Source organism: Varroa destructor, unplaced genomic scaffold, assembly GCF_002443255.2.
Source record: "Varroa destructor unplaced genomic scaffold, Vdes_3.0 BEIS01000004.1, whole genome shotgun sequence".
NCBI lineage: Eukaryota > Metazoa > Arthropoda > Arachnida > Mesostigmata > Varroidae > Varroa > Varroa destructor.
The window spans coordinates 15,039,334-15,063,373 of NW_019211457.1; the positions used below are offsets into that span (position 1 = coordinate 15,039,334).

A 24,040-nucleotide genomic window follows, 5' to 3' on the forward strand; every position below is an offset into this window, starting at 1 on the left:
GCTGGCGCAATATATAATCCGGCAAAAATCTCTAGCTTTGCTAGGATTCAACGTTGCCAGAGGCGCGAGCAACAGAGCCCTACGCCGTTAAACGCCAAGTCGGTTTCTCCCCCCAGTTGGTACTGTCAGCCACTAAGTCAGGTACCTCACCGACTTCATCGAACGCATCGTATTACCATTTTCCTATATTCCTACTATATTTTCGCGAAGTCGCTCGAAGCTTTCGCGGAGGATACTGCTTGCGGTCCTGATGCTCCGCACCTCTCTGCTAGCATTGTTTGTCGTCCGCTTGAGCAGCGGGAGTACTCCGAACTCCGCCGCTACGGCGGAAAACCCGCCAACTCGCAGTTCACTCCGGGGGAGAGAAGGGACATGGCTATGGGGAGGATGGGATACGACAGGGATTCCCCGATCCGTTGCCGTCGAAGAGCGCTCTCTCCCTCACTTTCCTATGTTTGTGTTTCAGCTGAAGCAGTCGTCGTCGGATCCTTCCGATGCTAAAGACTATATAGGCCAGGAGAGCCTATACGACTCAAGGCGACGGGTAGTCTGGCAGAACGGAGCCAGTTACTAAAGGGACCAGGCTCTAGGCTCCCGCAACAGCAGCAGGCTGAGCCTTCCTAACGCTGATGCTCCTGTGGCTGAAGCTACGGCGGCTCATCGAGTCTGTGGCAGTTAGTGACGAGGCCAGAAGCCAGGTTGCACCAGCACACACCAGGACCCGTCGAATGGCTGAGGAAGTTAAATCCTGTGCAGGATAGGTCCAACGAGCGAGCTCCCATAGGTCCTGTGGAGTTCTCGGCAGGGCTCGTTGAGCTAGGGCCTACAGCTAGTAAGTGCTGAAGGAACGGTTTCGAACTGGTCGGGAAAAATACTGAATGATTAGTGGTTTGCCTCATGTGTAGTAGACGAATGGATTCGTGGATAGCTCGATGATCGTAAGACTAATGCAAGAAGATATTGGACAGCAAGGTGCTCAAGCCACAAGTGAGTGGGGTGATACGGGCTAATCGCAGGATGATAGTGATATAGCATTAGCAGCGATTAATCGGGTCAACCACCAGCAGACCGATGTGAACTACTGAAGAACGAAACAACTCGTCTATACAGCTACTGCTCGAATCGTACCGGAAACAGGCAGTGCATACGTTGAGTCTTCGCTGGCCGCGGATCGGGCATCCACTTACCGGATCACATATACGTAATAAGGAGCTTCGTGATATTTTACTAGAAAATTGTGCTACATTTCGTAGATCCTACTTATTTATTTGTCTGCTCGTTTATTTGTTTGTTTGGCATCGTTATTCATCGGAGCCGGTAATGGTCGACCTGTTTTTTGCTATCTAGTGACCATCTGTAACTATAACGACGGCCACCACCATCGCTCGCATGGGGGTGGTAGCAGTAAAGGCGAACCATGAGTGGGAACGGCAGGATGTAGCTATTTCGTGGTGATGTGGCTTTTTTCGCATTGTGCCGTAAATTCGGCCGCAGTGATGGCGCATAATCCATCGACTATGGACTAGTTGCTTCTCCGTTTTTACCGTCTTCCTGTCGAGATGTTCCGCATCCAGGATCCAGTGTTCAACGGCAATCCACACTGTTGGATGTCCGAGCGAACGTGGAAATAATGACACCTCGACAACAGATATACATATCTACGGTAAAAGGTTATATGGCTGCGACACGAGAGGGCCAAAGGGGCAACAAGCACCCGTTAACGTTTACGTATCGATACGACAAAACATCCAACGGTAAGGGAGCGTCGAGGGAGCCACACAGGTCGAATGAGATCATGGCAGAACAACATTATAGTCAGATACAGACTGAGGAAAAATCCGCAGAAAAGCGTTGAGTAGGGCTTGTGTTCCGCCGGAGCGATCAGACGTCATGAAGTGGCATTCCTTTATAACTGTGTAATGTTCAGCTGTGTTGGGGCAGTTCTCAGTGTGAGTGTCGCATCAAGCTGGACGGCTCCTTCTGGTCAGAAACAACCACGAATTGCTACCCATTGTTAATTCATTCAAACACTGAGGAGCCCCGGATTTTTGCTGTGGGCCCAGTTAAGCTTTACAAACTACATATGAAAACCGATTAAAATCTCAAGCTAGGTTCTATTGAATCTCGTAACAGTTTTTACAGTAGATGTTGTGTTGTTTTTTTCTCATAGTGAAAAAAAAAACAGCTAGGCCGTATCATTAGGGGCCGCATTTTTTTGTTGAAAGGTTTGCTTATGGTTGAAAATGTCTGTGGATAATTCCAACTGGAACTTTTTTCATTATCGTAACGCATGTAAATTAAAATGAAAAAATAGAATAAATCCGACAGATCCCAGTGGATCGATAAGTTAGCCTGTTCGTGTCACAATTGCCCAAGATAGTCAAGCTTTTTTTAACCTTTGCCCATCACTCACTATTCTGTTCTAATGTGCCGCTCCTCGAAGGTAGAAAAATACGTCATCATTCTTGTGAGATGCTTGTGAGCTTTTTTGCACGATCTTCACTTTGTTTGTATTTGACAGTTTTCCTGAATCCTCTACGTACATGTACCTACCTATTTATACCATGAGGGCTGGTTTACAACCAGTGCTTCTTCGACCATGGACTTTTTCATTGTTGCCTATTATTCGGCCGTTTTTATGTTGTCTAAGGACGTTACGACGAACTATGACCCTACAGCGGCTGGTATCGACCCATTTTTGCCCCTCGTGCCACTTACGAATGGCTATGATCGTGTGCTATGAACAGTAACTAATGGCTGACTATTGCTAGTTGGTTTCCAGCCATGCTGCGGTTCTCTCATATTGTTCCAGTGTTGAATAATGAACACTTCTGTTGTTAATAGTAAGACTGGTTTTTTGAATCTTTGTTATTGTTGCCATTCGCCGATGTTTAAGGCCCGAGTGATCGAGTTTTTCATGCTGAATTTTGTATTCTTCGTCATTGACACTGTAGAACGATAACAGGCTATGGCGAAACATCACGCATTGGTCATTTTTGTACATTTTACTGTTACTTTTAGTGGTCGTTGTGTTTTTTTCGAGCCTGTCAGCTCTGTCAAAAGCTTTCGGGGGGGGGGGGGGGCATTCAGGCTATTGTACGCTCGATGAGCCAGTGTGCCTACCTCGATCGCATCAAATGGCGAACTAACAATAAGAACTGAAAGGCTGCGCTTATAGCTATCACAACATGTCGGACGAAAATGTTTTCGTCGCGAATATATTTTATTATATATGTATCTTAGATATGGCGCGACACAGAGAAACAATGAGTTGCAGTGAATAGCGTAGTGTATAAAGCAAAGCAGACCCTCTTGCATGTCCGTTTTAGGAATCATCATTTTTTCAAGGGATGCAACGGCAAAAAACGTTCCGTAATTACCATCATTATCGTCGTCGTTGACTAGATTGTGTTAAAACTTCCCGGCCGTGTAACTCTGACAATCAACGGGCACTATACGGCGCACAAAAGAGGCCATGCTACGCTGTCAACAAGTTTTGTATCGTGGCAGCGAAAAAAACCAGAGGTATGGGTTGGGCTGGAGAGAAGAGCTATACCTGTTTCTGTGATTACACTTTTTTGATAAAGCAGCGTGAGAACGGATACCGGTAAACAGCCACGCGTGCACGCACGTCATGAATGCATAAACCCTTATTATACTTTGTACTACTGTTGCCGTTCCTGAATTAGCACGGCTAAATAAAACACCGACGTTTACAGACATCAACGCGTGTTCATGGACGTCAATAACTATTTGCCGGATCGTGAATGCCATACGCTCACAACGAAGAACCTCGACAGAAGAAGCCTAGGAGCTAAGCAGGGAAGGGACATGAACGCTTAGACCCATCGTCGTGCGACTGGTTAAACCATTGAATAATCAAACGCACTCGTTTGACTGGGCGCTGTAGCAGTAAAACTAACAACCAAGGCAGGCAAGGCCATATCAGAGTAACTCTATATGTACGGCTTCACAAAGCGGGAGACAGACTCTGTAAAAATGTACAGATCGTCAGCAAATCTCGTATAGTTCATTACCTCTTCACCAAGGGCAAAAGCAAGAGCAGAAAAATCACTGCATCTAATAGGGGTTACCGCTGCCGACTCAGCTAGACCTGCCGTGCTGAGGAAGAAAGACAAGAACTAAAGCTGGATTTGCCATTGTCGAACGGCAAAGAACCGTGGCCGTACAACGATGCTACGATTGTAAGCGAACTACAATAGCTTCCAGTGTACCGCGTTACGTATTGGTGTAGCTGCTACTGTTGATGCTGTCATCTGGCGGGAAGGGAAACGCAGTGTCCGTCGAAGCAAAGCGTCTTCCACAGATGCTGCTGCTGCTATGGTCGGAGACCTCAGAAAGGCAGGACAATTTGTATACAATGGATAAATCAAAATAGCCTCTCCATGGAGCTGGTGATTGGTGACGAGCAGCTTGCTGGCCCTCGATCGTTGGTTTCCGATGGCGTTCGGCGATGTTACGAGCGTTTGGCAGAACATTAGTGCTCATAGCGGCAGCAATGTCTGCGACATATCGCTGCTACTGACCCTGACATTACTTCGCCGTCGTTTCTAGCTGGGCGGAGCAAGTGAAGTGGGCTACCGCTACGGCAACAGTGATGCTGATAATGATGACAGAGAAAAGCTCCCACTAAGATTCAACGCTCCGCTAGCGACTGCCCCAACGCCAGAGTACTTCATCCAGCGCTTGTCAGAGCCGCTGACGCTGTGGCCGCTGTCGTTGGTGAAGTCGCCGGCCGAAAACGCATTTTTGTCATTTCCGTTTTCGCTTTGGAAACTGAAAAGTCGATGAACCCACATGAACGTCTGAACGGCGATGGCTGCTATAGCAGCTCACACGGCCGGAACGTTACAGAGCGTCTGAGCTAATCGACAATCGCAGAGTTTATACGCTCGAATTGGATGGACAGAGTTGTGCTTCAAAGGGATGTGCGTATGACTAACTACTGTAGATCGCAGAAACGACAATATGTAAAACGGTTCGGTCGTTACGCTGACGACGACAACAAGTTCGTAAATGAATCCGGCGACCGAAATCTACCTAGGGCCTGTTTGCATGTTTCCATTGCTCCATACCTGTATCAGCGATTCTCCGCTTAGAACTATTCCTTACTTTTCTATCTTCTACACCTTCGTGCCCGTGGTGGTGCGGTGGTAGCGTGTTTGGTTACTAAACTGAGCGTGATCACATGTTGTGTAATGCCTGAAGGAGCCAGCGGTCTAAACCAGCAATGCTTTGCTGAAGTAGCGCCGGCTGTAGAGCTTAAAACCTGTATTTATCTATTTTCTATAGTTCAATAGGGTTCGAAATGTACAAGAGGGTTCGTCGGAATCGAAATAAGCTAACCGAGCTAAATGTCGACAACTTCAGACGCCACAGCGTCTATAACCACATAAAGCATAGATGTACATCTGTATCTAAAAGAAAGAAGAGTATAGTAACGGTAGACAGAGAAACCATTCAGAGAGAAAGGGCTAAAATCAACTGCAAGGGGGAAACATCGCATCGCTATGGACATTGACGCTACCGCGATGGTATCGCCGTCGTCGTCGTCATCCGTTCAACGGACCGCTCGTTCGTCTCAAGCGCGTACTGCCGATGCTAAGTGAGCTACGAATGAACGGATTCACCGGCATTTGTTGTAACAGCTTTTACGAAGCCTTACGTTGGGACGACTGAGCAGATTGCTCCGACTACACAATACTGAGAGAACCGCACTTTTTTTTCTCTCACAATGTGGCTCTAAAATGTTGCTTCAGGTCGCTCTATTAATGGCCGCTAGAGCGTCAGGCCAACGATACTTTAGCTTCGGCCTAGCGTCGCCTAATATAGCCGATTGCAAGCCTGGACGATTAACTAGGCGTATTTTGAGAAGCGGTATTCAATGATATCTGAGCAGTAGATGTCGGTTCCTTGATGAAGCGTTAGCCAACAACTAATAGAACGATAAGTGTCCGTGTTGACAACACCGTTGACATCAGAGGGAGCATTAGTGCCATCCATCAGTAGCGTGATTTGTTCTCATCTGTCGATAGATATCTGAGTGTAACAGCAAATGATCGTGTCATTCGGCATTAGAGCTTTACGGTTGCCAATTGTTTTGTTTCGCTACGAGAGTATAGGACGCACCTACCTGTGTTTTTAGTTCAGTCAGATACACGACTGTACAGAGTGGAATAATGGTCGGTTCGTAACGTGCTTCGGATATGGAATTGACGAAAAAAAGGTGAACTTAAATAGGTGAAGGTAGCAATCAGTGGTAACCGCTTGTTTCCAGTACCGTACGCAATCGAAGACAATGATGGACGATTTATCTGAAGCTGTAAAAAAAGAGCCAGCGATCGACATTGTTTTCTAGAAAACACCTCGTGTTACATCGAGTCGAACTCGTTTGTTAGGTCTATTGACTGATCGGGGTAGCAACTAATTAATAATTAATCAAACGAATACCTGATCGTCTATCTTTAGTCACTCTGGATTGTTCGTTCTTAATTTTCGTTCATGGAACTTTTCCCATTGATGAAAAACCAATGGAATTTATATTCCACTGGTTTTTCATCATTACATTGCTGCGATGCGCCCCTAGATCATACCTGCTTGATAAAGTTGCGGGGTTTTCTGATAAACTTGAAAATCGTCCAGTTAGCAAATCTAACGATGTGTAAGGATGGGCATAACAACCCAAAATCAAACTGTTCAATGAAAACTGCGAACCCTCAAACCTATCAATATATGGGTGTATGTATTAATTCGTTTAGGGACAACGTTATGGGAATTTACTACGAAATGACATTACCGTTTAGATTCAATAGACTTGTACATGTAGAGGACAGCAGAATCTCACATTATTAATAATATTCGATGTTGACAGAACGACGTGTTGAATTTGCCTGTTGTCGGCTCTAGGGGCAAACTAGTAATCATTTTCGTGTGTTCCGTTTCGTGTATCGTCTCTGTCGTCAGGGAAAACAGGCCTAGAATACGCCATTTCTACTCGAGCTATGAGTTAGTTCAACAAAACGTTTCGTTAGACCCCTTGATGTTTGACTGGTAATAGCACAATTACGTTTGCAACATTTACTCGGCCTGCGACACACTAACTGTCCCATATATTGACAGATGCACGTATTGCAAAACATTTCCCTTTGCCGTCTGCCCACCTTCCGTCTGGCAATCCTACCAAATCAGAGAGTCGACAATCGCCGAACTCCCACGAACTAGTCACCGCTGTTCGCTATCCTAACCACACTATTTTCTGATATTCGTTCCTCGTCGTGAGTCATCTATGAATCAAGCGACTAGTCGATACGTGGGTTCGTGAACCGTCCATTTTCAACTGCAGGATTCCCTATTCTTATTGTTTATGTGGTGATGCTGTTCCCGACTCGTTAGTTACCAGGTAGAGCCAGCAGCATCTTGAGTGTTACTGATACATCGGTTCCATACGAGCCGTCAGTGGATGCCATGCTCCATCGATGATTTTACTGCTGGCTGTTACATTAACATGCCGCTCCCGGGTCATGGTCGTGGTCTTCTTCTTCTTGTAGCTGGCCACCAGCCCACCACTTACGGCCCGTCGCTCCGGCTGTTATACAGCGTTGCTTTGTTGCGTTGCTTGCGACGTCGACGCCGAAGTCGCCGCGACTTACCAAGCCAGCGGCGGAGCGCCAGATGGCAAAGCAGAAACGGGACGGAGACTCCTTTTCGTTCATCTTCGTTATTGTCCAGTGGTCCGAGTGTCTTCGGGAGAGAGAGGGAGAGGAAGAGAGAGCGAATGGAAACGACTCGCGGGAGCGAGTTACAACGCAACTGGCGCCGTTGCTCCTATCAGAACTGTGCTGCTCCCTGTCAACTAAGCGCATCGGCAGCATTCAACGTATTCACTCGTTGGGTTCGGCCGCTGATGCTGTTGTTGTCAGTGTCGTCGTCGTCGTCGTCGTCTGCTGTGGTGGCAGGCTTCACAGTCGGCAACAGCATCTACCTCTGTGGACAGATAGCTTCCTACTGTTGCTGCTAGAGGCGCTTGATGGAGTTTCTTTGGTGACCTTTCACTTGTTTCCCTCCGAAAAAGCAGCAGCAGCAGCAGCGGACAAACCATTTCCTCTTTTTTATACGATGGCCTCACCTGGAGATTTTGGGTGAGGTTGTAGCAGCTGTTGTCGATAACACCAAAAGAACGATGCCGAAATAGATAAAAATAACAGTCGCCCCACGAATACAAACGTGTGTGTTCAGCTGAAAACGTGATGACCCGAAGCTGTGCGTTGAGTAGCAGCAGTAACGATGCTTTCTGGAGCGTCACCGTTGATGCTGTCTGAGCTGTAATGTCTAAGCGGATCTCTAGCTCGTAATGGTAGCTTCTTGCCCGATACGTTAGACGCAGCAATTGTTATTGTTTTTTTGATAGTGAGTTGAACGAAGAAAGCTATCTCTGACAGCTTTCTATAACTAGATGTTGACAACTCGATTTTCGATGTTTGTAACGACAGTTCGCTAAGGGCACAGGCTCGACCGTACGCTGCCACACGAGCGAACATGACAACAAGTGATTAAAGTCGTTTAGAAAAGGTTGATCTGGGCTCAGCGTTATATATATATATTTGAATAATAAGCTATGTTTTTAGCGTGGTTCCTCTTTCTGGTTAAGTAAGCCTTAACACTATTGTTTTTACGTATCTTCAGAAGGCTTCAATCAGATCTGTGGGACGAAAATCTTAGTCAATTATTGTCTACTTTTTGAGCGCCTGGCTTTAGAACATGATTTTTAGTTTAGAGAACTTAGTTCAAGTTTTGGCTTAAGCTTGCACTGAAACAATAACACCTCCTGACTGTTATCGACCAGGGCGCTTGAGGAATATTAATAGTAATGGTAATGATAAGGTGTTAAAGGTGCATTATCTAATGGCAAAAGGTGGCCATGGCATAAATTTATCTTATCTAAAGGTGCAGTATGAGAGTTACATGCCAAGCGGCGATTGATTTCGTCAGCCAAATGTTTTCCTTTTGTAGAAAGGAACGACATAATCGACGAAGCCAGCTTATGTGGTGAAATTATGTGACAAGGTAAGCTGCGATAGGAGCGAAACATTTGCCACGACACATATATTGAATTGCTTTCTTTTATGTCGAAATAAACGTCACTGAGAATTTTGTGAGCGTTCTGACGATAAGGAAGTTTTGGCATGCGTATGCTTGTGGTCTGTGTGCCTCCGTCAGGTAGATATCCGTCAAGAGATAGGGTGTAGAATGTACTACGCTGCTCGTTCTGTTGTGTCGAGTCTCGCTCAGCAACAAATAGGCAAACGCACCCCGTGACATACAATATCATTGAGAGATTTCGTAGAAACAAAACGGATAGCTAATATCAGCGTATCTGCACTCAGTCGCCGTGATGGTTGTTCCTCCCGCTGTGTTGGCGTCAATCAACGACGAATAGACTGTCTCGGAAACAGCGTTGATTACGGCACCGAGTTTCTGTGGAAAATTATTCTACTATAAATATACGACGTAGCCGTCAATGATTTGGATCAACAAATAAACTTATCAGCCAACCCTTAGAAATTCTATGCGATCCTTCTCCCATGCGGTGCAACCATCCTGAAGTTTCAGCCCTACGAGGGCTGCTACTGTCTGATAGACTGGACTATTTCTACTTAGGATATCCTCAAAGTTCTACAGATTAAAAAAAAGATGCTTCATTTTGGTTAGCTATCTTTCACACCTAGAGAATATTAGACAAAGACTGCACTGTCCAGTTCTTGATTTTCGACAAAACCTCAACTACCTACCTCAATAAATGTGTCGAAGTTTATATTCGATATTTAAATCGTTCGGCATTACTTCAGAGGGCTGGCTTCTATCAGAGGGAAATGAAATGTACCTAGGTCAAACTCAAACCTAAACCCTCAAGTGTCCCTAAATTAAGTAGGCAACCACGACACTACGACGCTATACTAGAAATTACCTGCTTGCGAGGCTTTGATTCGATCGAAAAAACCACGTGTCTAAATTTAAATTCCGGATTCGATTTCCCCACAATTCAATTGCCCGCCATCTGATCTCCCGCTGATTACGTTCTATTAGACCTTTATTTATACTCACCACAACCTGCGAGCTCTAGCACTCGTAATAAGCTAAAACTATAATAGACCGTGCCCGTTTTTTCGTGAACATCAGTTAGCGATGTCTGTTGTACATCAGGCGAATCCGCGACGATCACCATCATCATCAGCCATTAACATTGTGATCATTGTCGTCGTGCCAATGGAAATTCATCTACGGACCTCGTTATTCCTATACTAACTCCATATCTATTTCACTGCTTCTATATATCGTCACAGTCGATTGTGCGGTGGCCTCATCATCTTCATTGAAAACTAGCAATCGCAAAAGACGCTGTTGTCTGCTTGCTTGCGCTCTGAGTCGCGTTTGTGCTGTTTGAGTTTCATCTAGAAATCAATGAAGCGTTGAGGCGTGCGACAGTTGGCCGGTCGTTTACTTATTGCCTCGTTTGTTCAACTAGGGGGCTGTGCCATCTTGCCAGTACAAACGGCTGCATCACTGTGTTGTTCGTTCCCTAACGGGAAAATGAGTGGAGAAGCTTGCGGCTGATGGTGGCCATGTTGTCATCGTCGAAACACTATATCGTTACTGTTGTTTCAGTTTTGAACATTGACTGATGCAACAGCTACTTTATGACCGTGATTACGCCAACGATAACAATAGCACGAACACCCACTAATCTATGGCGAGCCCCTGTTGCTAGCGCAGCCATCATCAGTAAGGCCATTGTCGTCATCTTCCAACTAAGTAATATTCAATCGGTTACAAGGACCCGTACCATACAAAGTACTTTCGTTACAACGATCCCCGTAGAAGCGAATGGAAAACAAATATCTAGGGACAGGCAAGCAGGCACTGTAGCAGAACGTGAAGAAGGACACTGATAAACTACAGATGCTCTTGGAACGCTAAGATGTTTGATAGAGAGAGCGGCTTTATGCTTGTTTCGTGCGTTTGATGTACGCCAAGGATAGACCAGTAACCGGCACTTATATCCAAGGCAGAAGAATACAGGGTTTATAAGAGCACGACTTAGCGTTAGAACATTAAGCACATACTTCAGTACTGAAGTTTGGTCTACATAAGGGATTGTCATTTTGAATAACTTTCTAAAGACTAGAATTTATAATATGTTCCTATTATAGCACACTTAGAAAATCCATCGGGGAACGACAGGAGTTTGTTTTTGAGCACACTGATTCCAGACATGTTAACTCGGCCTGTTTTTCTTTCAAATTATTAAAAGATTTTGTTATAGGCTGCATAACTGAATATATGCACTACAGCAAGAACCCAATAGCAGGAAGATTCTTCTAGTCGTCATTAACATCTGTTTTTATCATTATTTCAGAATGGCGGCAAACTTTAGGCTTCCACAATGGCGTAGAGTTTCGTCACCAGCCGGGATGACGTTTTGCTAATCTCTCCACATTATGTCTGCTTTTTGGGGTAAATGTCAAAATAATAATGAGATCACCATTTACTTTTTAATTATTATGATATCTATTTCTTCTGATATAATTTGGGAGAGGACTGTAAGGTCATTATTACTATATTTCTCAAATACTACGCATGTTACCAAACACACAAGTCACAGCCATTGTATGTTGCACCCATCATCCATTGGCTAAGTTCGCAATCAGTGACGTTTGACTGCCATAACCTTTGTACTCGTTTTTGTCTGCATTACATCTTTTTTTTTCTTCTATTTTAGAGGAGCGACAAAAAAATGATTATCAACTGGTGGAAGTGGTAAGTGGCGCTCAGCGCCTCAGAGCGCTTGAAACCCTCCGTTATTCCGTGGCGGCATTTCGTGGCCCGCCAAGCGTGGGCTCTGCCATTCCTCAATTTCGAGTTGGGTGCGTCGAATCGCAACGGGTCTCGGCTGCACCAACGATACTGCAGCATCAACAACAACAGCTTCAATACCAGCCACAACGACAACAGCAACATCCGCAACAACAACAGCAACAACCGCAGCCCATGGACGCGTCTTTTCTCAATGAGCTGCTCGAGTGCTCCGTATGCCTTGAGCAGCTCGACTCGAGCTCGCGAGTACTGCCATGTCAGCACACGTTCTGCAAACGGTGCTTGCAGGAGATCGTGCAATCAAAGGGCGAGCTTCGTTGTCCTGAGTGCCGTACCCTTGTTGAGACGAAGGTCGACGAGCTGCCGGTGAACATTTTCCTTGTGCGACTCCTCGAGGGAATCAAGAATAAGACGCCTCGAAAGTGCCAACAATCGTCGGGAATTGGAGTGCCTGCGCAGCCCGTATTTTCCGATCAGTTCCTTCTGGGAACGGGTAGTTTGTGCTCGATTGGCGGTCCTAGCCTCCCGTTAATGGGATCGGGCCAGACCTTCTACACGCAGGCGGCCGTTCATCCAATCTGTTGTGCCAAAGCTATTTATCCATACGAGTCGTCGAACGTCAGCGACCTCTCGTTCCAGAAGGGCGACCTCATTAATTTGATCAAACGGATCGATGTGAATTGGTATCAGGGCGAACTGAAAGGCAAAGTAGGCTTCGTGCCGGCCTCGTATATTACGGTTGTCACGCTTGGTCCGTTCACAACGGCTCTAACTCAAGGCGGTGGTAGCGGTTCCATTGTTGGTCATAATGGTCAACAGGTTATCACTCCAAGTCAGGCACTGGCCAAGGCCCTGTATGACTTTCAGATTACGGATAAGTCATCGGAAGAGAAAGAGTGTTTGACGTTCAGCCGAGGCGAAATCATCTATGTGTTGCGGCGCGTGGACGAAAACTGGGCCGAAGGTCGTATCGGCGATCGGCAAGGGATATTTCCCATATCCTTCGTCGAAATGAACGTAGCGGCCAAACAGCTGATTAAGATGATTACGTGCAGCGGGCCCTCGCGAGTCGCGCCGGCGCCGCCTGCACTCAGCTCGTCCCTGTCCGATCAAGGGGGAGGTGCCAAAACCCCAAGTAGCCAAACGCCGGAAGGTCTACTGTCGGATTTCTCGATAGTGACAGAAAACAAACGACATTCATTATCCGCGCTAAACCTAACCACGGCTCTTGGGCAGTCGTTGGTGACACCGACATCCAGTTCGGCCCCAGGTGCCAATTGTGAGCATCGTCACTCCATGGAGATGCTCTCCGACCGTGAGCTGCGGTCGCCGCTAGCGCCGCTTGCCCCTGCGATGCCGAAGATGTGTCAGTCGTCGAGCGGGGGGGGCGGCCCGCCCTCAGTAACTCCAGTGACAACTCATACCACTGCGCAACATGGTCAAAACAAGCTACTCGAGATTAATGCCACGGTACGGCGGCATACACGACAGTCGAAAGAGGCTGATTTAAGTTCTTCGTCGCAGACCGTTAAATCCACGTCAATGTTTTACATGGCGCTGTACAATTACAAGCCGCAGAAAGACGACGAGCTGGAGTTGAAGAAAGGTGAAGTGTATATGGTATCCGAGAAGTGTCAGGACGGCTGGTTCAAGGGCAGCGCGCTGAAAAGTGGTGCGCAGGGCGTCTTCCCTGGGAACTATGTCCAGCACGCTGGCAAAAACGGCCAACAGGCCCAACAGGTCCAGCAGGCCCTGCAGGCCACACCTTCAACTATCACAGCTGCAGGGTTTGCCTATCAACCAGTTCCGACTGCGGGTGGTCCTCAGCAGCCATCGGTAACTAATGTCACAGCGGCCGCAGCTTTAGCGCAAGGCTTCTCTAACCTCTGTGTCTCATCACCAATGCGGCCGCGAAGTAATCCCCAGTTGCCACTTAGCGCGTTGTACAACACTATGCAACGGTCATCGGAATGGCCCCTTTCGACAAGCAGCACGTTTAACGGTATTCCGTTCGATATTGCTGGAACATCGGCGTTAACTTGCGGAACGACATCAATGGGCGTCAACGGAGGTGGCGGCGCTCTAGGTGGAGGGGGCAGCGGCATGCTTAAGTGCGGTCAAGGGGGTGGACTTCAACAGGGCAATCAACAGTATTGCCAGTCAATGACGAACACACCCCTAAAGCAGGGCTGGTCTACGACCGCGACAACGGACGTTCACTGCGGAAGTCCTCCCCTACAGTCCTCCATCGGCGTTGGCCAGACCGCTCAGCAACAACAGCAGACACCCCAGTCGACTGTGATAGCGCAGCACTTCTCTATCGTGAAGCGGTTAACGCGGCGCAAATCGAAATCGCCTCCACCTGCTCTCGGCCTAGGTGGAGTCAGCGGCCTCGATGACTCCCCTCCCGTACACGTGCGTTCAGGCTCGTGCCCATCGAGCCATAGCAGCCATAGTTCTCCAGCAGGACCCTCAGGCGTGACCAGTCGCGGAGGCAGTGAAACGAACTTTGGGAGTGGTAACAATGCGTTGGTTCCCGGTCCCCTGCACAAGAAAACGGCGTCACTCGATGACGCTCTGGCGTCGCCCTCGCAAAGCCCGTTGACGCCGCTGACTCCACTTGGCGTCGCGGGCGTCTCCCCACCACCTCAGCAGCAACAACCAGGCGCCGGCGTAGCTCCCGATGTGCCGACATCTGTCTCCAGCCAAACGTCGAACGGCGCATCCACCGTTGGAGGGAATGTTGGCATCGGGGTCGGAGTGGGATCCGCCTCCGAGCAGTACCGCTGTATAGTGCCTTACCCAGCTAACTCGGATTACGAACTTGAGCTCAAGGTCGGTGACGTCGTGTACGTTCACAAGAAACGAGAAGACGGTTGGTGCAAGGGAACTCTACAGAGGACGGGTCGAACGGGTTTATTTCCTGCCTCGTTTGTCAAGCAGACAACGACAACGGCAGCAGCAGGCGTAGTGGCGTCTACCGAGCCAGTGCACACTGCCACAGCCGACTACGCTATAGCACAGGGTCACGTTGTGCCAGGCATTGGGGTAGGTGGACAAGCCGGATCTGCCGGTCAGTTGGGAGGACTAAGCGTAAACGGCTTTAGTGGACTCTGCGGACTGCCACCTGCTCCGGCGATGTTCCAGTGTGGGCCCGTGAATGCGGCAATAAGTCATATCCCGCCGCCCACGCATATCCTCAATCCACCCCAGTAACGTAGGGAACCATGGAAAGCGAAGCAAATTTAACAAAGACATGAGAAGCGAAAAGGATAAAGGAGCATTGTACCACAGGGAAGAGCGCAAAAGGCCGAACCCCCACGAGCTCGAGAGAAATTGTGCGAGAAATAGCTATCAGTTCCAACGTGTACTATATATATACTAACGGGTATTCCTGCTATGTAACGAAAATATTATTGTTGCTTAGCCTGTTGTGCACAGTGAAAAAGATAACAACTCACAATTGACAATTAATCGCCGTCCTTCATGTATTGACGTAGCTTCAAAAGCACTTAGTGGCTAGGTAGCTACGTAAATGCATAATACTTAGAGAAGGTACGAATACGCAGCTGAAACAACAGTTCAATGGTGAAGCCGGTTCGGATAGACAAAAAATACAATACGAGCAAATAAACAAGGAATTACTTAAGCTTATTTATTACCACACGTGTCGCCTTACGGCTGTAATGCATCTCATCTCACACTTCTTTAGAGCATCGATGAAACCGGCGACTAAATCACCCGGGATTGGTAACTCGTAGAACGTCGAGAACGCTATCGACACGTGCTCGTTATTAAATGATAGTCTTACCGAAAAAAAATGCACAACCAACTTCGTAATGTTCAGCTCTATGGTTTATCAGCTGCACTGCTGAAGTGGGCTGCTCGCAGGAAGGCCAGTCGGTCAACAAAAACAGAACAGAAGGGGAAAAATGAGTTACAAAATCCCAGACGTTCACTAGGCTACAGCAGGGTTGAAATTGTGATGACCCGCTAGCCGTCATCGAGAAAAATTTGGGAAATTATACAACCAGCGGTTTCTGACCACAAATATACTGTGATGCGAGATGGCTATGCACGAGAGGGATTTGTACGGATGGTACATATACAGCGAGGTGGGGATAAGCCCAAGAAAGGTAAAAGGCCCAGATCGGCCAATGGCATAACGCTGGTCACCAGTTAATGTTGTCAACAAAATTAGAGCCACGAAGCAAAAACGATGCAGACCCAGAAATTAAGGACTCCCATTGAAGATTACGAGCACTGATCCCGTTTGATTGATTGATTAGCAAATATAAGCGCTGTTGACCCATATAGACTCACTTCCATAAGGACGTACAGGTATGGCTCGTTGAGCTGGACTTCGCCAACGGATCGCTGCTGAACTCAGAATCATCACAACAAAAACAATGTTAGGTGCATCTTGGCGAGTTTGAAGGCGTTGTGTGGCGTCCCATGTAGAAGAACATAACATAATATGATCGTGCATCATCTGTGAGCCAGCATCAGCGCCAATGGGAAACACATACGAGAGATCAACGCGTGACGCGAGGCCTTCACTGGGTGACGCGACTCATACGAGTGAGGATGTAGGTAAGAAGCGGGTCAAGATGAACTCATATAGGCTTGCTTTCCTATCCTGCCGATTTTGATGTGATCATCAGGGGCTGCTCAGATACCGTATAAAATAGTGGTAAATTATTTATTATCTTTACTCATTTGATTTTGAGTTATTTAAGGCAGAGGCTGACAGCCAAAAAATTACTTGCATTGAATTTGTTAAGGTATAAAACGGTGAGGCCTTTGAACTGAGCCGAAAAGCTGTAACTCCTTTGAGGTTCGGGTCATTGAACGGATCTATAAGCTAACCCACTGATCCCTTTTATTCGATATAGAAAACACCAGACCATCCACTGAAATTCAGTTAATTTGCTAGCTGAGAGTTAGCGACGTTCCTATCACGGTTGCGTTTTTCTTGAAAACAAGGCACAGAAAGGGAGCTTCTGTACGTAGATATAAAAAGAAGCGATAAAATACAATGCGTCACGTTGCAAATGCTGCGTGGTAAGGTAAAAATGCACCTGAAAAATACATCACAGGAGCATCCTGCTCGCCGCTAACGGCTGTCACAAGCGATGAAGACATACAACAACGAACCGATCAACGCACAGTTGCGCCAAGAGCCTCGTCTGAGATCCTGGAATATCAGAGAAAACGATTTTGGTGATATATTTATATATGAATAATCAGATAGAAACGTAAACACTAGGTATTGGCATCGGTAGACATCACAGCGTGAAAGGAAAGAAGAAAGAAAGGAAAAGGGGACGAAGTTGACGGCAAAATCCGACGGAACAAAAGTGCGCCTCAGAAGACGTGTAGACCAGTTCAGAATTAGTGCAGCTAAATGGTTAAAAATGGGTTTTCGTGGCGCTAAAAAGGCAAGAAAGAGCGGTTACGATTAAAGATGAAAGCAACGATAATATGTATCTATGGACGACATTTGCTTATAGAGTATCGTTGAAAATCTTTATCATTCAATATGTTACGAGCAAGAGTTGGCTTAAACCCGAGTGAGGCACGGAATGAATATACAACTAGTACGTGAAATCGGGTTTTGGTATTCTCATTATGTTTTACGGCCACACCGAATAACCTAGTAAGTTAAGCTCCACTTCAATGATCGAAATCGATTCGTTTGTATCAAAAAGTCGAAAATATTCTAGAATTTTCAGTAGGCCATGTGTATTTTGATAAGATCGTCTCTACTAAATATTGATGTATAGAAAAAGAAATGTAAGATATAAGACAAGGCCTGCAGATGTTCTGGATACATCAATTCTACCAGCAGCAAAAGTAGAGGAGTACACAACAGTAGAATATTTTCGAATCAAATTCACACACACAGATACACCTACTGGCAGATGCATCTTAATGAAAAACTCATCACAATCAAAAAGCAAAATAAATAACCACCGGCAGCTAATCCGAGAATGTCAACAGCAATGTTACCTAAATTCAATTTTTATGGCAATCTCAAACTGAAAAGGGTTTAGTGGGAATTAATTGGAGAGATTTCATTGCTACCGGAACTCAGCACAATTTACAAAATTTTGAAGTGGGTTAGCTCGTCTCGTAAAATCCGAGTGCTCTGTAATATGCCGCCTGCTTAGATTAATTAAAATTACACACTAGATAAATAGCAAAAGGAGACTATGTACTTAGTTTTACTGATATGTATCCAAGTAGTTTTAATATCTCATGTTCGGCTCGCGAATCAATGACTGAGATAATCTTAATCGGTTTCCAGTGGAAACTAGTCAAATGACGGCAATAGGCTAAACTAAAAAAGCGTTTCTTTTTCTATTGCAGGCCGGATAGGCAAGCGAATAGAAAATCAATAAAAATATAAAGAAAAACCAAATGTTTGCGGATCACATAAATACACTATCGATACATGGGAAAAATTAGCCTTTACTTGTAGCTCTGTGCACTAGGTGTTCTCTTGATAGCAGCTCGAACAGGCATACGCATATACTATATAATACCTGTTGTGATATAAACTATCATAGTATAAGTGTAGCAGTTGCAACATTTCGAAAAAAACAGCCCAACGTTACGTCCTCGTAAATAACATGAAACAACAGCCATTCCTTTGATAGCTCAACAGACAAGTCAATAACAGTAAAAACATGCCTCACATCAGATAAAATAGCTACACAGCCATGACGGATAAATACAGTCGTGTGAAAAATCTATGCTAAAAAGGTAAAAAATTAAGTATCTAGTATACATATATGAAATGAAGTAAAAAAAAACCAAGACACATTCACACACAAATAAACGCAACCTAACAAACTAACCATGAACGAGCATACCGTGTAAAAAAAAATATATATATATATAATATTATATAGGAAATGCTATATGTATGGAATATAAATAAAACACTATAATATATATGTGTGTAACTGAAAATAATATTGTACATTGTCCTGCGTTGAACTATAGTGACGACGACATTGATGACAACAATAACAATGATCATGATGATTATGATTAAGTAGAACAACTACGTGATGATGATGATGATGATGGCTGGAACACAGGAGGTAAAATGCGTTATAAATGACAGGCAATTAATCATTGCACTACTAGAATAACAGTACTTATAACTTAGCGATTCTTAAATTACCACTATACTTAATGCCAAGTCTATCGTGTTTAGAAAGCAGAGAACATGGGGTGATTGTATTATATATATATATATATATATATATATATATATATATATGCAGAGTGATGCGTTCAGATTGGGAAGCACTTTTGCGAATCAGCTATCGTAACGGACATGCGTCCGTTCGCTACTCCTAATACTAAACAAGGGTCCGTTATTTCTAAAGTAGAACAACAAACTTGTGATAGTGAACAGCAATGCGTTGTCTCTGAAATCTTAGCGAAGGTAAAATACCACTAATTTTTTTTGCGCCTTAGATCTACCTTATTATTTCTGTGCAGTTTTCATATAACCTGTGGAAAATCCGTAGTGTGAAAAGTCATCATATTTAACGAGTCGGAAAATTCATTACATCGGCTCAATAAGCCATTTCTACGCGGGAAGTAACCGTAGCTTAAAACAAATAGAATATAAATCACCAATTAGGTAATACAAATAAGCCTCAATGGTTAGTTTTTTTAAGGCAGTTTTTTCCTTCTTTGATTTTTTAAAATTTTTTTTTGGTCGATTTGAGCCCTTGCACTTTTGAGATTTTTGGGTCGTTATTAGCCCAAACTTGATTTGCAAGTTTTTATACGTAACGTATCTGAGCTACACTTTGACGGGTTTTAACGTTTGCCAACACCGCTTGACACATGGTTATTATTGAAAGTTTATTGGCAAAACAAGGAATTATTATTTTCAAGGTATTTCGTGAATGGTTTGGTTGGAACCGAATTGAAGCGGTAATCGCGATAAATGGTAGTATTACATATACTGAATAAACATGACTGCCAGGAATTATACTCTGCCAAGTGCAAAAAAAAAATTGTTGAAATATCTGTCTTTGTTTCGATACAATCTTGAAAACAGAGCACAGAAAAAATTCTCAATTCAAGCGCGCCATTCTGTATATACATATGGCAATAATTACGTTGGTGGAGTATACCGCATAGACTAACATAATAATGAAAAATTGTGATGAAAGCAGATGTGAGATAAACTATATGTTCCAAGACAACTTTAGTGAACAAAATGGGAACAAGTATCTACCTACCGAGCCACATCTCAAAAAAAAAAGGACGAAGACAACAGTAACTAGACCTAGGTCTGATGGTCATTTCATGTTGCATAAAAAGTTGATTCTTTGATTTTATATTTCAGCAAGGTATTTTGTTAGCAAAACGGCGACCTCAATTATTTTTATAGGGGATATCGAATACGAGATGAAGTTCTTGCTAGGAAGTTTAGGGGCTGAAATAAGCGTGAAGTTCGTTGTTTGTTTAACGTAAGAATCAGACCCAATACTATCAAAAATATTGTTGTATCCGATTGTTTTTCATGTTTCAATTGATATCGAATCGTTCTAACCGTTGTTTTTATAGGTGTGCCGCTCTCGGGATACCGCACATGATTTTTAAAGCTATCGGGGCGCTACTTTCTTTCTTTTAGTCTATCGCTTAAAGGTTGTCCGCTGATGTAGGACGTGTTAAATTTCGAAATTTATTCTACACCACTTTCCTAAGGCTAAATCTGTTTATACTCAAGGAACAAATATAAGGCTTTTTTTTATATCCTGCCTAACATATAAAAAATTGATACTCTGTCAAAACGCAACGGTGAGTTTTCATAACGTGTCAGCATATTTCGATCTAAACATAAATAGTATTGAAAATAAATATCAATGATAAAAAAAATTGATCTTTTTGTTTTTACATTACTTATCTCACATTAACGTATTCTATTTAAAATGATCGCATACGATTCGGAGCGTCGTGATCCCCACACAGCATATATCTATCATCTTATCTGTTATACGATTTTCTGACTGTAACATTGATTTCACGATCGATTGATAAAAGTAAAGAATACGGTAAAAAAACACTCATTGGTGCTCAGATCCAATAAACGTGCTTAGAGAAAACGTCTGATATATATATATATATATAAACGAATTTAATGCAATTTTAGGCCATTTCCTCAAGAGTAGCTGAATCATGTTTTCAGTGATTAGGCATATAAGTGAATGGTCGTAATAGTTAATTACTAGTTTCATTTTCTCGAGTTACTAGAGTTATTTTCACTTTGAAAATTTTCTAGACAGGAAGTCGGATTCCGGCGGAACCTTTTAAGATTTATGTCTTCTACTCGTTCTGGATAAGTAGAGCGCTTTTTCATTCCAACCACAAGATTTGTTTTCTTTTATTCTGGTTTAATGCAGACAGGAAATCGCTGCCCAAAAAGGGCTGAATAGGATATTAATCAAACATATGATTAGGAGCTTAGCTTAGTAAGCGGCTAGAGCAACGAATCCAGACGATGTCATGAGCGTAACACGCAAGATTTACGTGGATGGTATAAAATTCGGTCATGATCTAGCCTTCTATGTAAACAATATCTAGTTTGTTTTTCGTAGTTAGTCGTCTTTTCCTTGAATACCTAATTTCTCCTCGAACTACTAATACGAATGCAGTGTCCCTAGAACATCTCAGTTGCCAAAAAACTGATACTTGAACCAAACGGCCATTTTATTACTATAACTTGTGGCTCAGGAGTAAAGATAAGGAACTGACTAACGACAGTAAAATATAATTTAAATGTTGTCTGCTAAAATTGGCTAGGAGCCTTCTAGTTTCGGAAGGCCATGTTCAACTAATCCTCGGGGTACTTGATGTTTAGAAAGTTGATTTCGGCCATACCCGCCATTAACAGAAGTATGCCTACCACATAGAAGCTTTTCTCGTGCATATTTTTCGTATACCGTTAATCCTATCGTGCGTGGACATTCGTCTCTTCGTTGCGAAAAAAAAACAGCTGACATAATCGGTCTCGGTTAGTTTCACCAACTTATTTTTCAGTTCTCTTTCAAAGGAAACCGCTAAGGACCAAGATCGTTTACAAATACATTGGTGATCGGCGTGGCAGGCATTGGGTCGGTGAGAAGGTCATCAAGTGGTTGACGGATTTCGGACTGATAATCATAGAGCATAGATCAAACGGCTGGCGGACGAAAGGAGCATATGGAAAAGTGGCTGTGCTTATAGAAAAGGCCGAAAGAGCAACGCGGGAAAAAAATTAACTAGTAACAAGAATAATGATGGTATTGGTAATAATGAGCAAAGCAACTTCCGCATCAACATAATTATACGTAATAATAGTAATCATTAAATAACAGTAATTGTTATCATTATTGCTACTAAAACATCAACTTCCCAAAGGGATGGTATCACAACAGAGGAAATGTCTACACAAACCGCCAAAAATAATTTTTGGCGGTAAAATAATTTTCAAAACAGGAGAGGAAGCGCCTTGATCGGTTAGGCGCACCTAAATGGCAAAGCTAGTTAGTCTGTGTACGAACACGCAAAACGGTTGCGTGCCACCTATCGATGATCGCCAGAGATCGAGCAAGCGCAACTTATCGCAAGTTATCAACTGTTTTCAAAGGGATCAGCCAGTGAGTGTCGTGCATAATTTCATCCCCTAGAAAACACTGAGCTTTGGTATGTCGCTTAGAGCTTTTGTTATTGAGGAAACGCTGAACTAAGTACGGTAAGTACAATATAACTTAGGGCGTTATAAAAACACCATTAGAAAAAGATTTAGATTTTCCATAGTTACAGTGAAAAAGTTATATCTTTTAACACGTACCTACAAGTAAGGGTGAACAAGCGACACTGGCACGAAATAGCTTCAAAAAATGAACTTCAGTGAAGTTTGCGATATTGAAAGATATGATCGAACCTAGAACACCCGCAGAATTTGGCCAAAAATGGTTATGTTGAGTAATAGTCGTCGATAATTGTTTCGATTTATCAAGCTTTTCGATGAACTTAGTCTACCAAAAGTACAGTTTGTTGTCGCTTTGGGCAACGGTTACCTCGAACTGCATGCTAAGCAATGGCGAGAAAAATAACACATTTTTCATTAGCAACTAAAACCCTCAATGTGATGCCCAGCTAATAGCTGCAGCTGGAGCTAGAGGTGTCAGCTTCGCTCTATATTCGTTAATGTAAGTATTTATAGCATAGTTTTCTGAAAATGCATTTTCCTGTCAGGGGCCGCAGGTCCTTTCAAATGTCCTGATGGCAAATTGTTTGTCAAACAAAGAGTCCAAATCGGAAACAATTGACACGCAATGAAATACGCTGAATGCTAAGTACAATGGCAAAGGGTTACACTAAGGCGTTTACGTGTTGTTGCTCTTTGGTTGTGCTTGTGAATCATCTGTTGATACCATGTTAGTAATAATAATCATACTTTTAAGGTATTCATTTATGCCACATTGAAACCTGCATGTGCATCTATCATGTCCTGCGCCTATATTGACAGCAGCATCACATGCAAGCAATGATGTAGGACAAATAACAAAGGACTTTCACAACGTTTACTCAATTAGTTAGAAAATATAAAACTGCACCGAATACATGATGTCCCTAGAAGACTCACGCATCGATTCTAGCTGAGCAAAAGACTGTCCAACGAAAGGTGCGGCCTGCATCGAGTCCCGACGATACAGGTATTAGTCAACATTGGCGTGGATATTTTTCGCGCGATACTTCGGAACAAACAGCGTTCCTTGTTTTTTCTAGTGAAGTAACTTGTCGTATCGGCTTAACAGTGCTTTCACAGTTGTTGTAAGATAAATGGCCGCAAAGTAACTATTGCTAAGTTGTAGTGGACGTCATTCGATCGATATCACTATTACCATTGTTGCCCTAAGTTTTTAAATATGCTACTTCAGCTACGGCTGAACGCATTGAAAGACAAGTTTTCACAGGTAGCTTATGAGTACTCTCTCCCTATGTGGGTCACATAAAAAGCTGGCATCGTTACAGACGTTTGAAACTGTGGAGTATGCTAATTTCCAAACTGGTATATTTTCATAGATTTTGCCGACTACCAATCTAGAACAACGTTCCGACAGATGCG

General features: G+C 44.0%; 2 protein-coding genes across 10 annotated transcripts in view; one reads left to right on the forward strand and one right to left on the reverse strand.

Moving 5' to 3' along the window:
- POSH (SH3 domain containing ring finger posh) lies at positions 1 to 16,562 on the forward strand. Of its 4 annotated transcripts, none has more exons than XM_022803172.2 (3): positions 1 to 1,949; positions 11,435 to 11,532; positions 11,798 to 16,562. In XM_022803172.2, the coding sequence occupies exons 2-3, from the start codon at positions 11,517 to 11,519 to the stop codon at positions 15,106 to 15,108; spliced, it is 3,327 nt and encodes a 1,108-aa protein (XP_022658907.1). In that variant the 5' UTR covers positions 1 to 1,949; positions 11,435 to 11,516; the 3' UTR covers positions 15,109 to 16,562. The 4 variants fall into 4 exon arrangements, with proteins under 4 accessions (XP_022658907.1, XP_022658908.1, XP_022658905.1 ...); XM_022803173.2 differs by having other exon boundaries at positions 1 to 1,754; XM_022803170.2 differs by having other exon boundaries at positions 1 to 1,201.
- LOC111249409 (lewis-type alpha-(1,3)-fucosyltransferase-like) overlaps positions 15,523 to 24,040 on the reverse strand; it is a 27,611-nt gene continuing 19,093 nt past the window's right edge. The window contains exons 1-3 of one of the 6 annotated variants that reach the window (XR_015325976.1): positions 18,594 to 18,985; positions 16,974 to 17,089; positions 15,523 to 16,559 (exon numbers count right to left, since the gene is read on the reverse strand). The gene's annotated coding sequence lies outside the window, so the exon portion shown is untranslated. Of the gene's footprint in view, positions 17,090 to 17,868; positions 18,986 to 24,040 lie in introns of those variants that run through there. The other 5 variants (XR_015325974.1, XR_015325978.1, XR_015325975.1 and 2 more) reach the window with 5 other exon arrangements.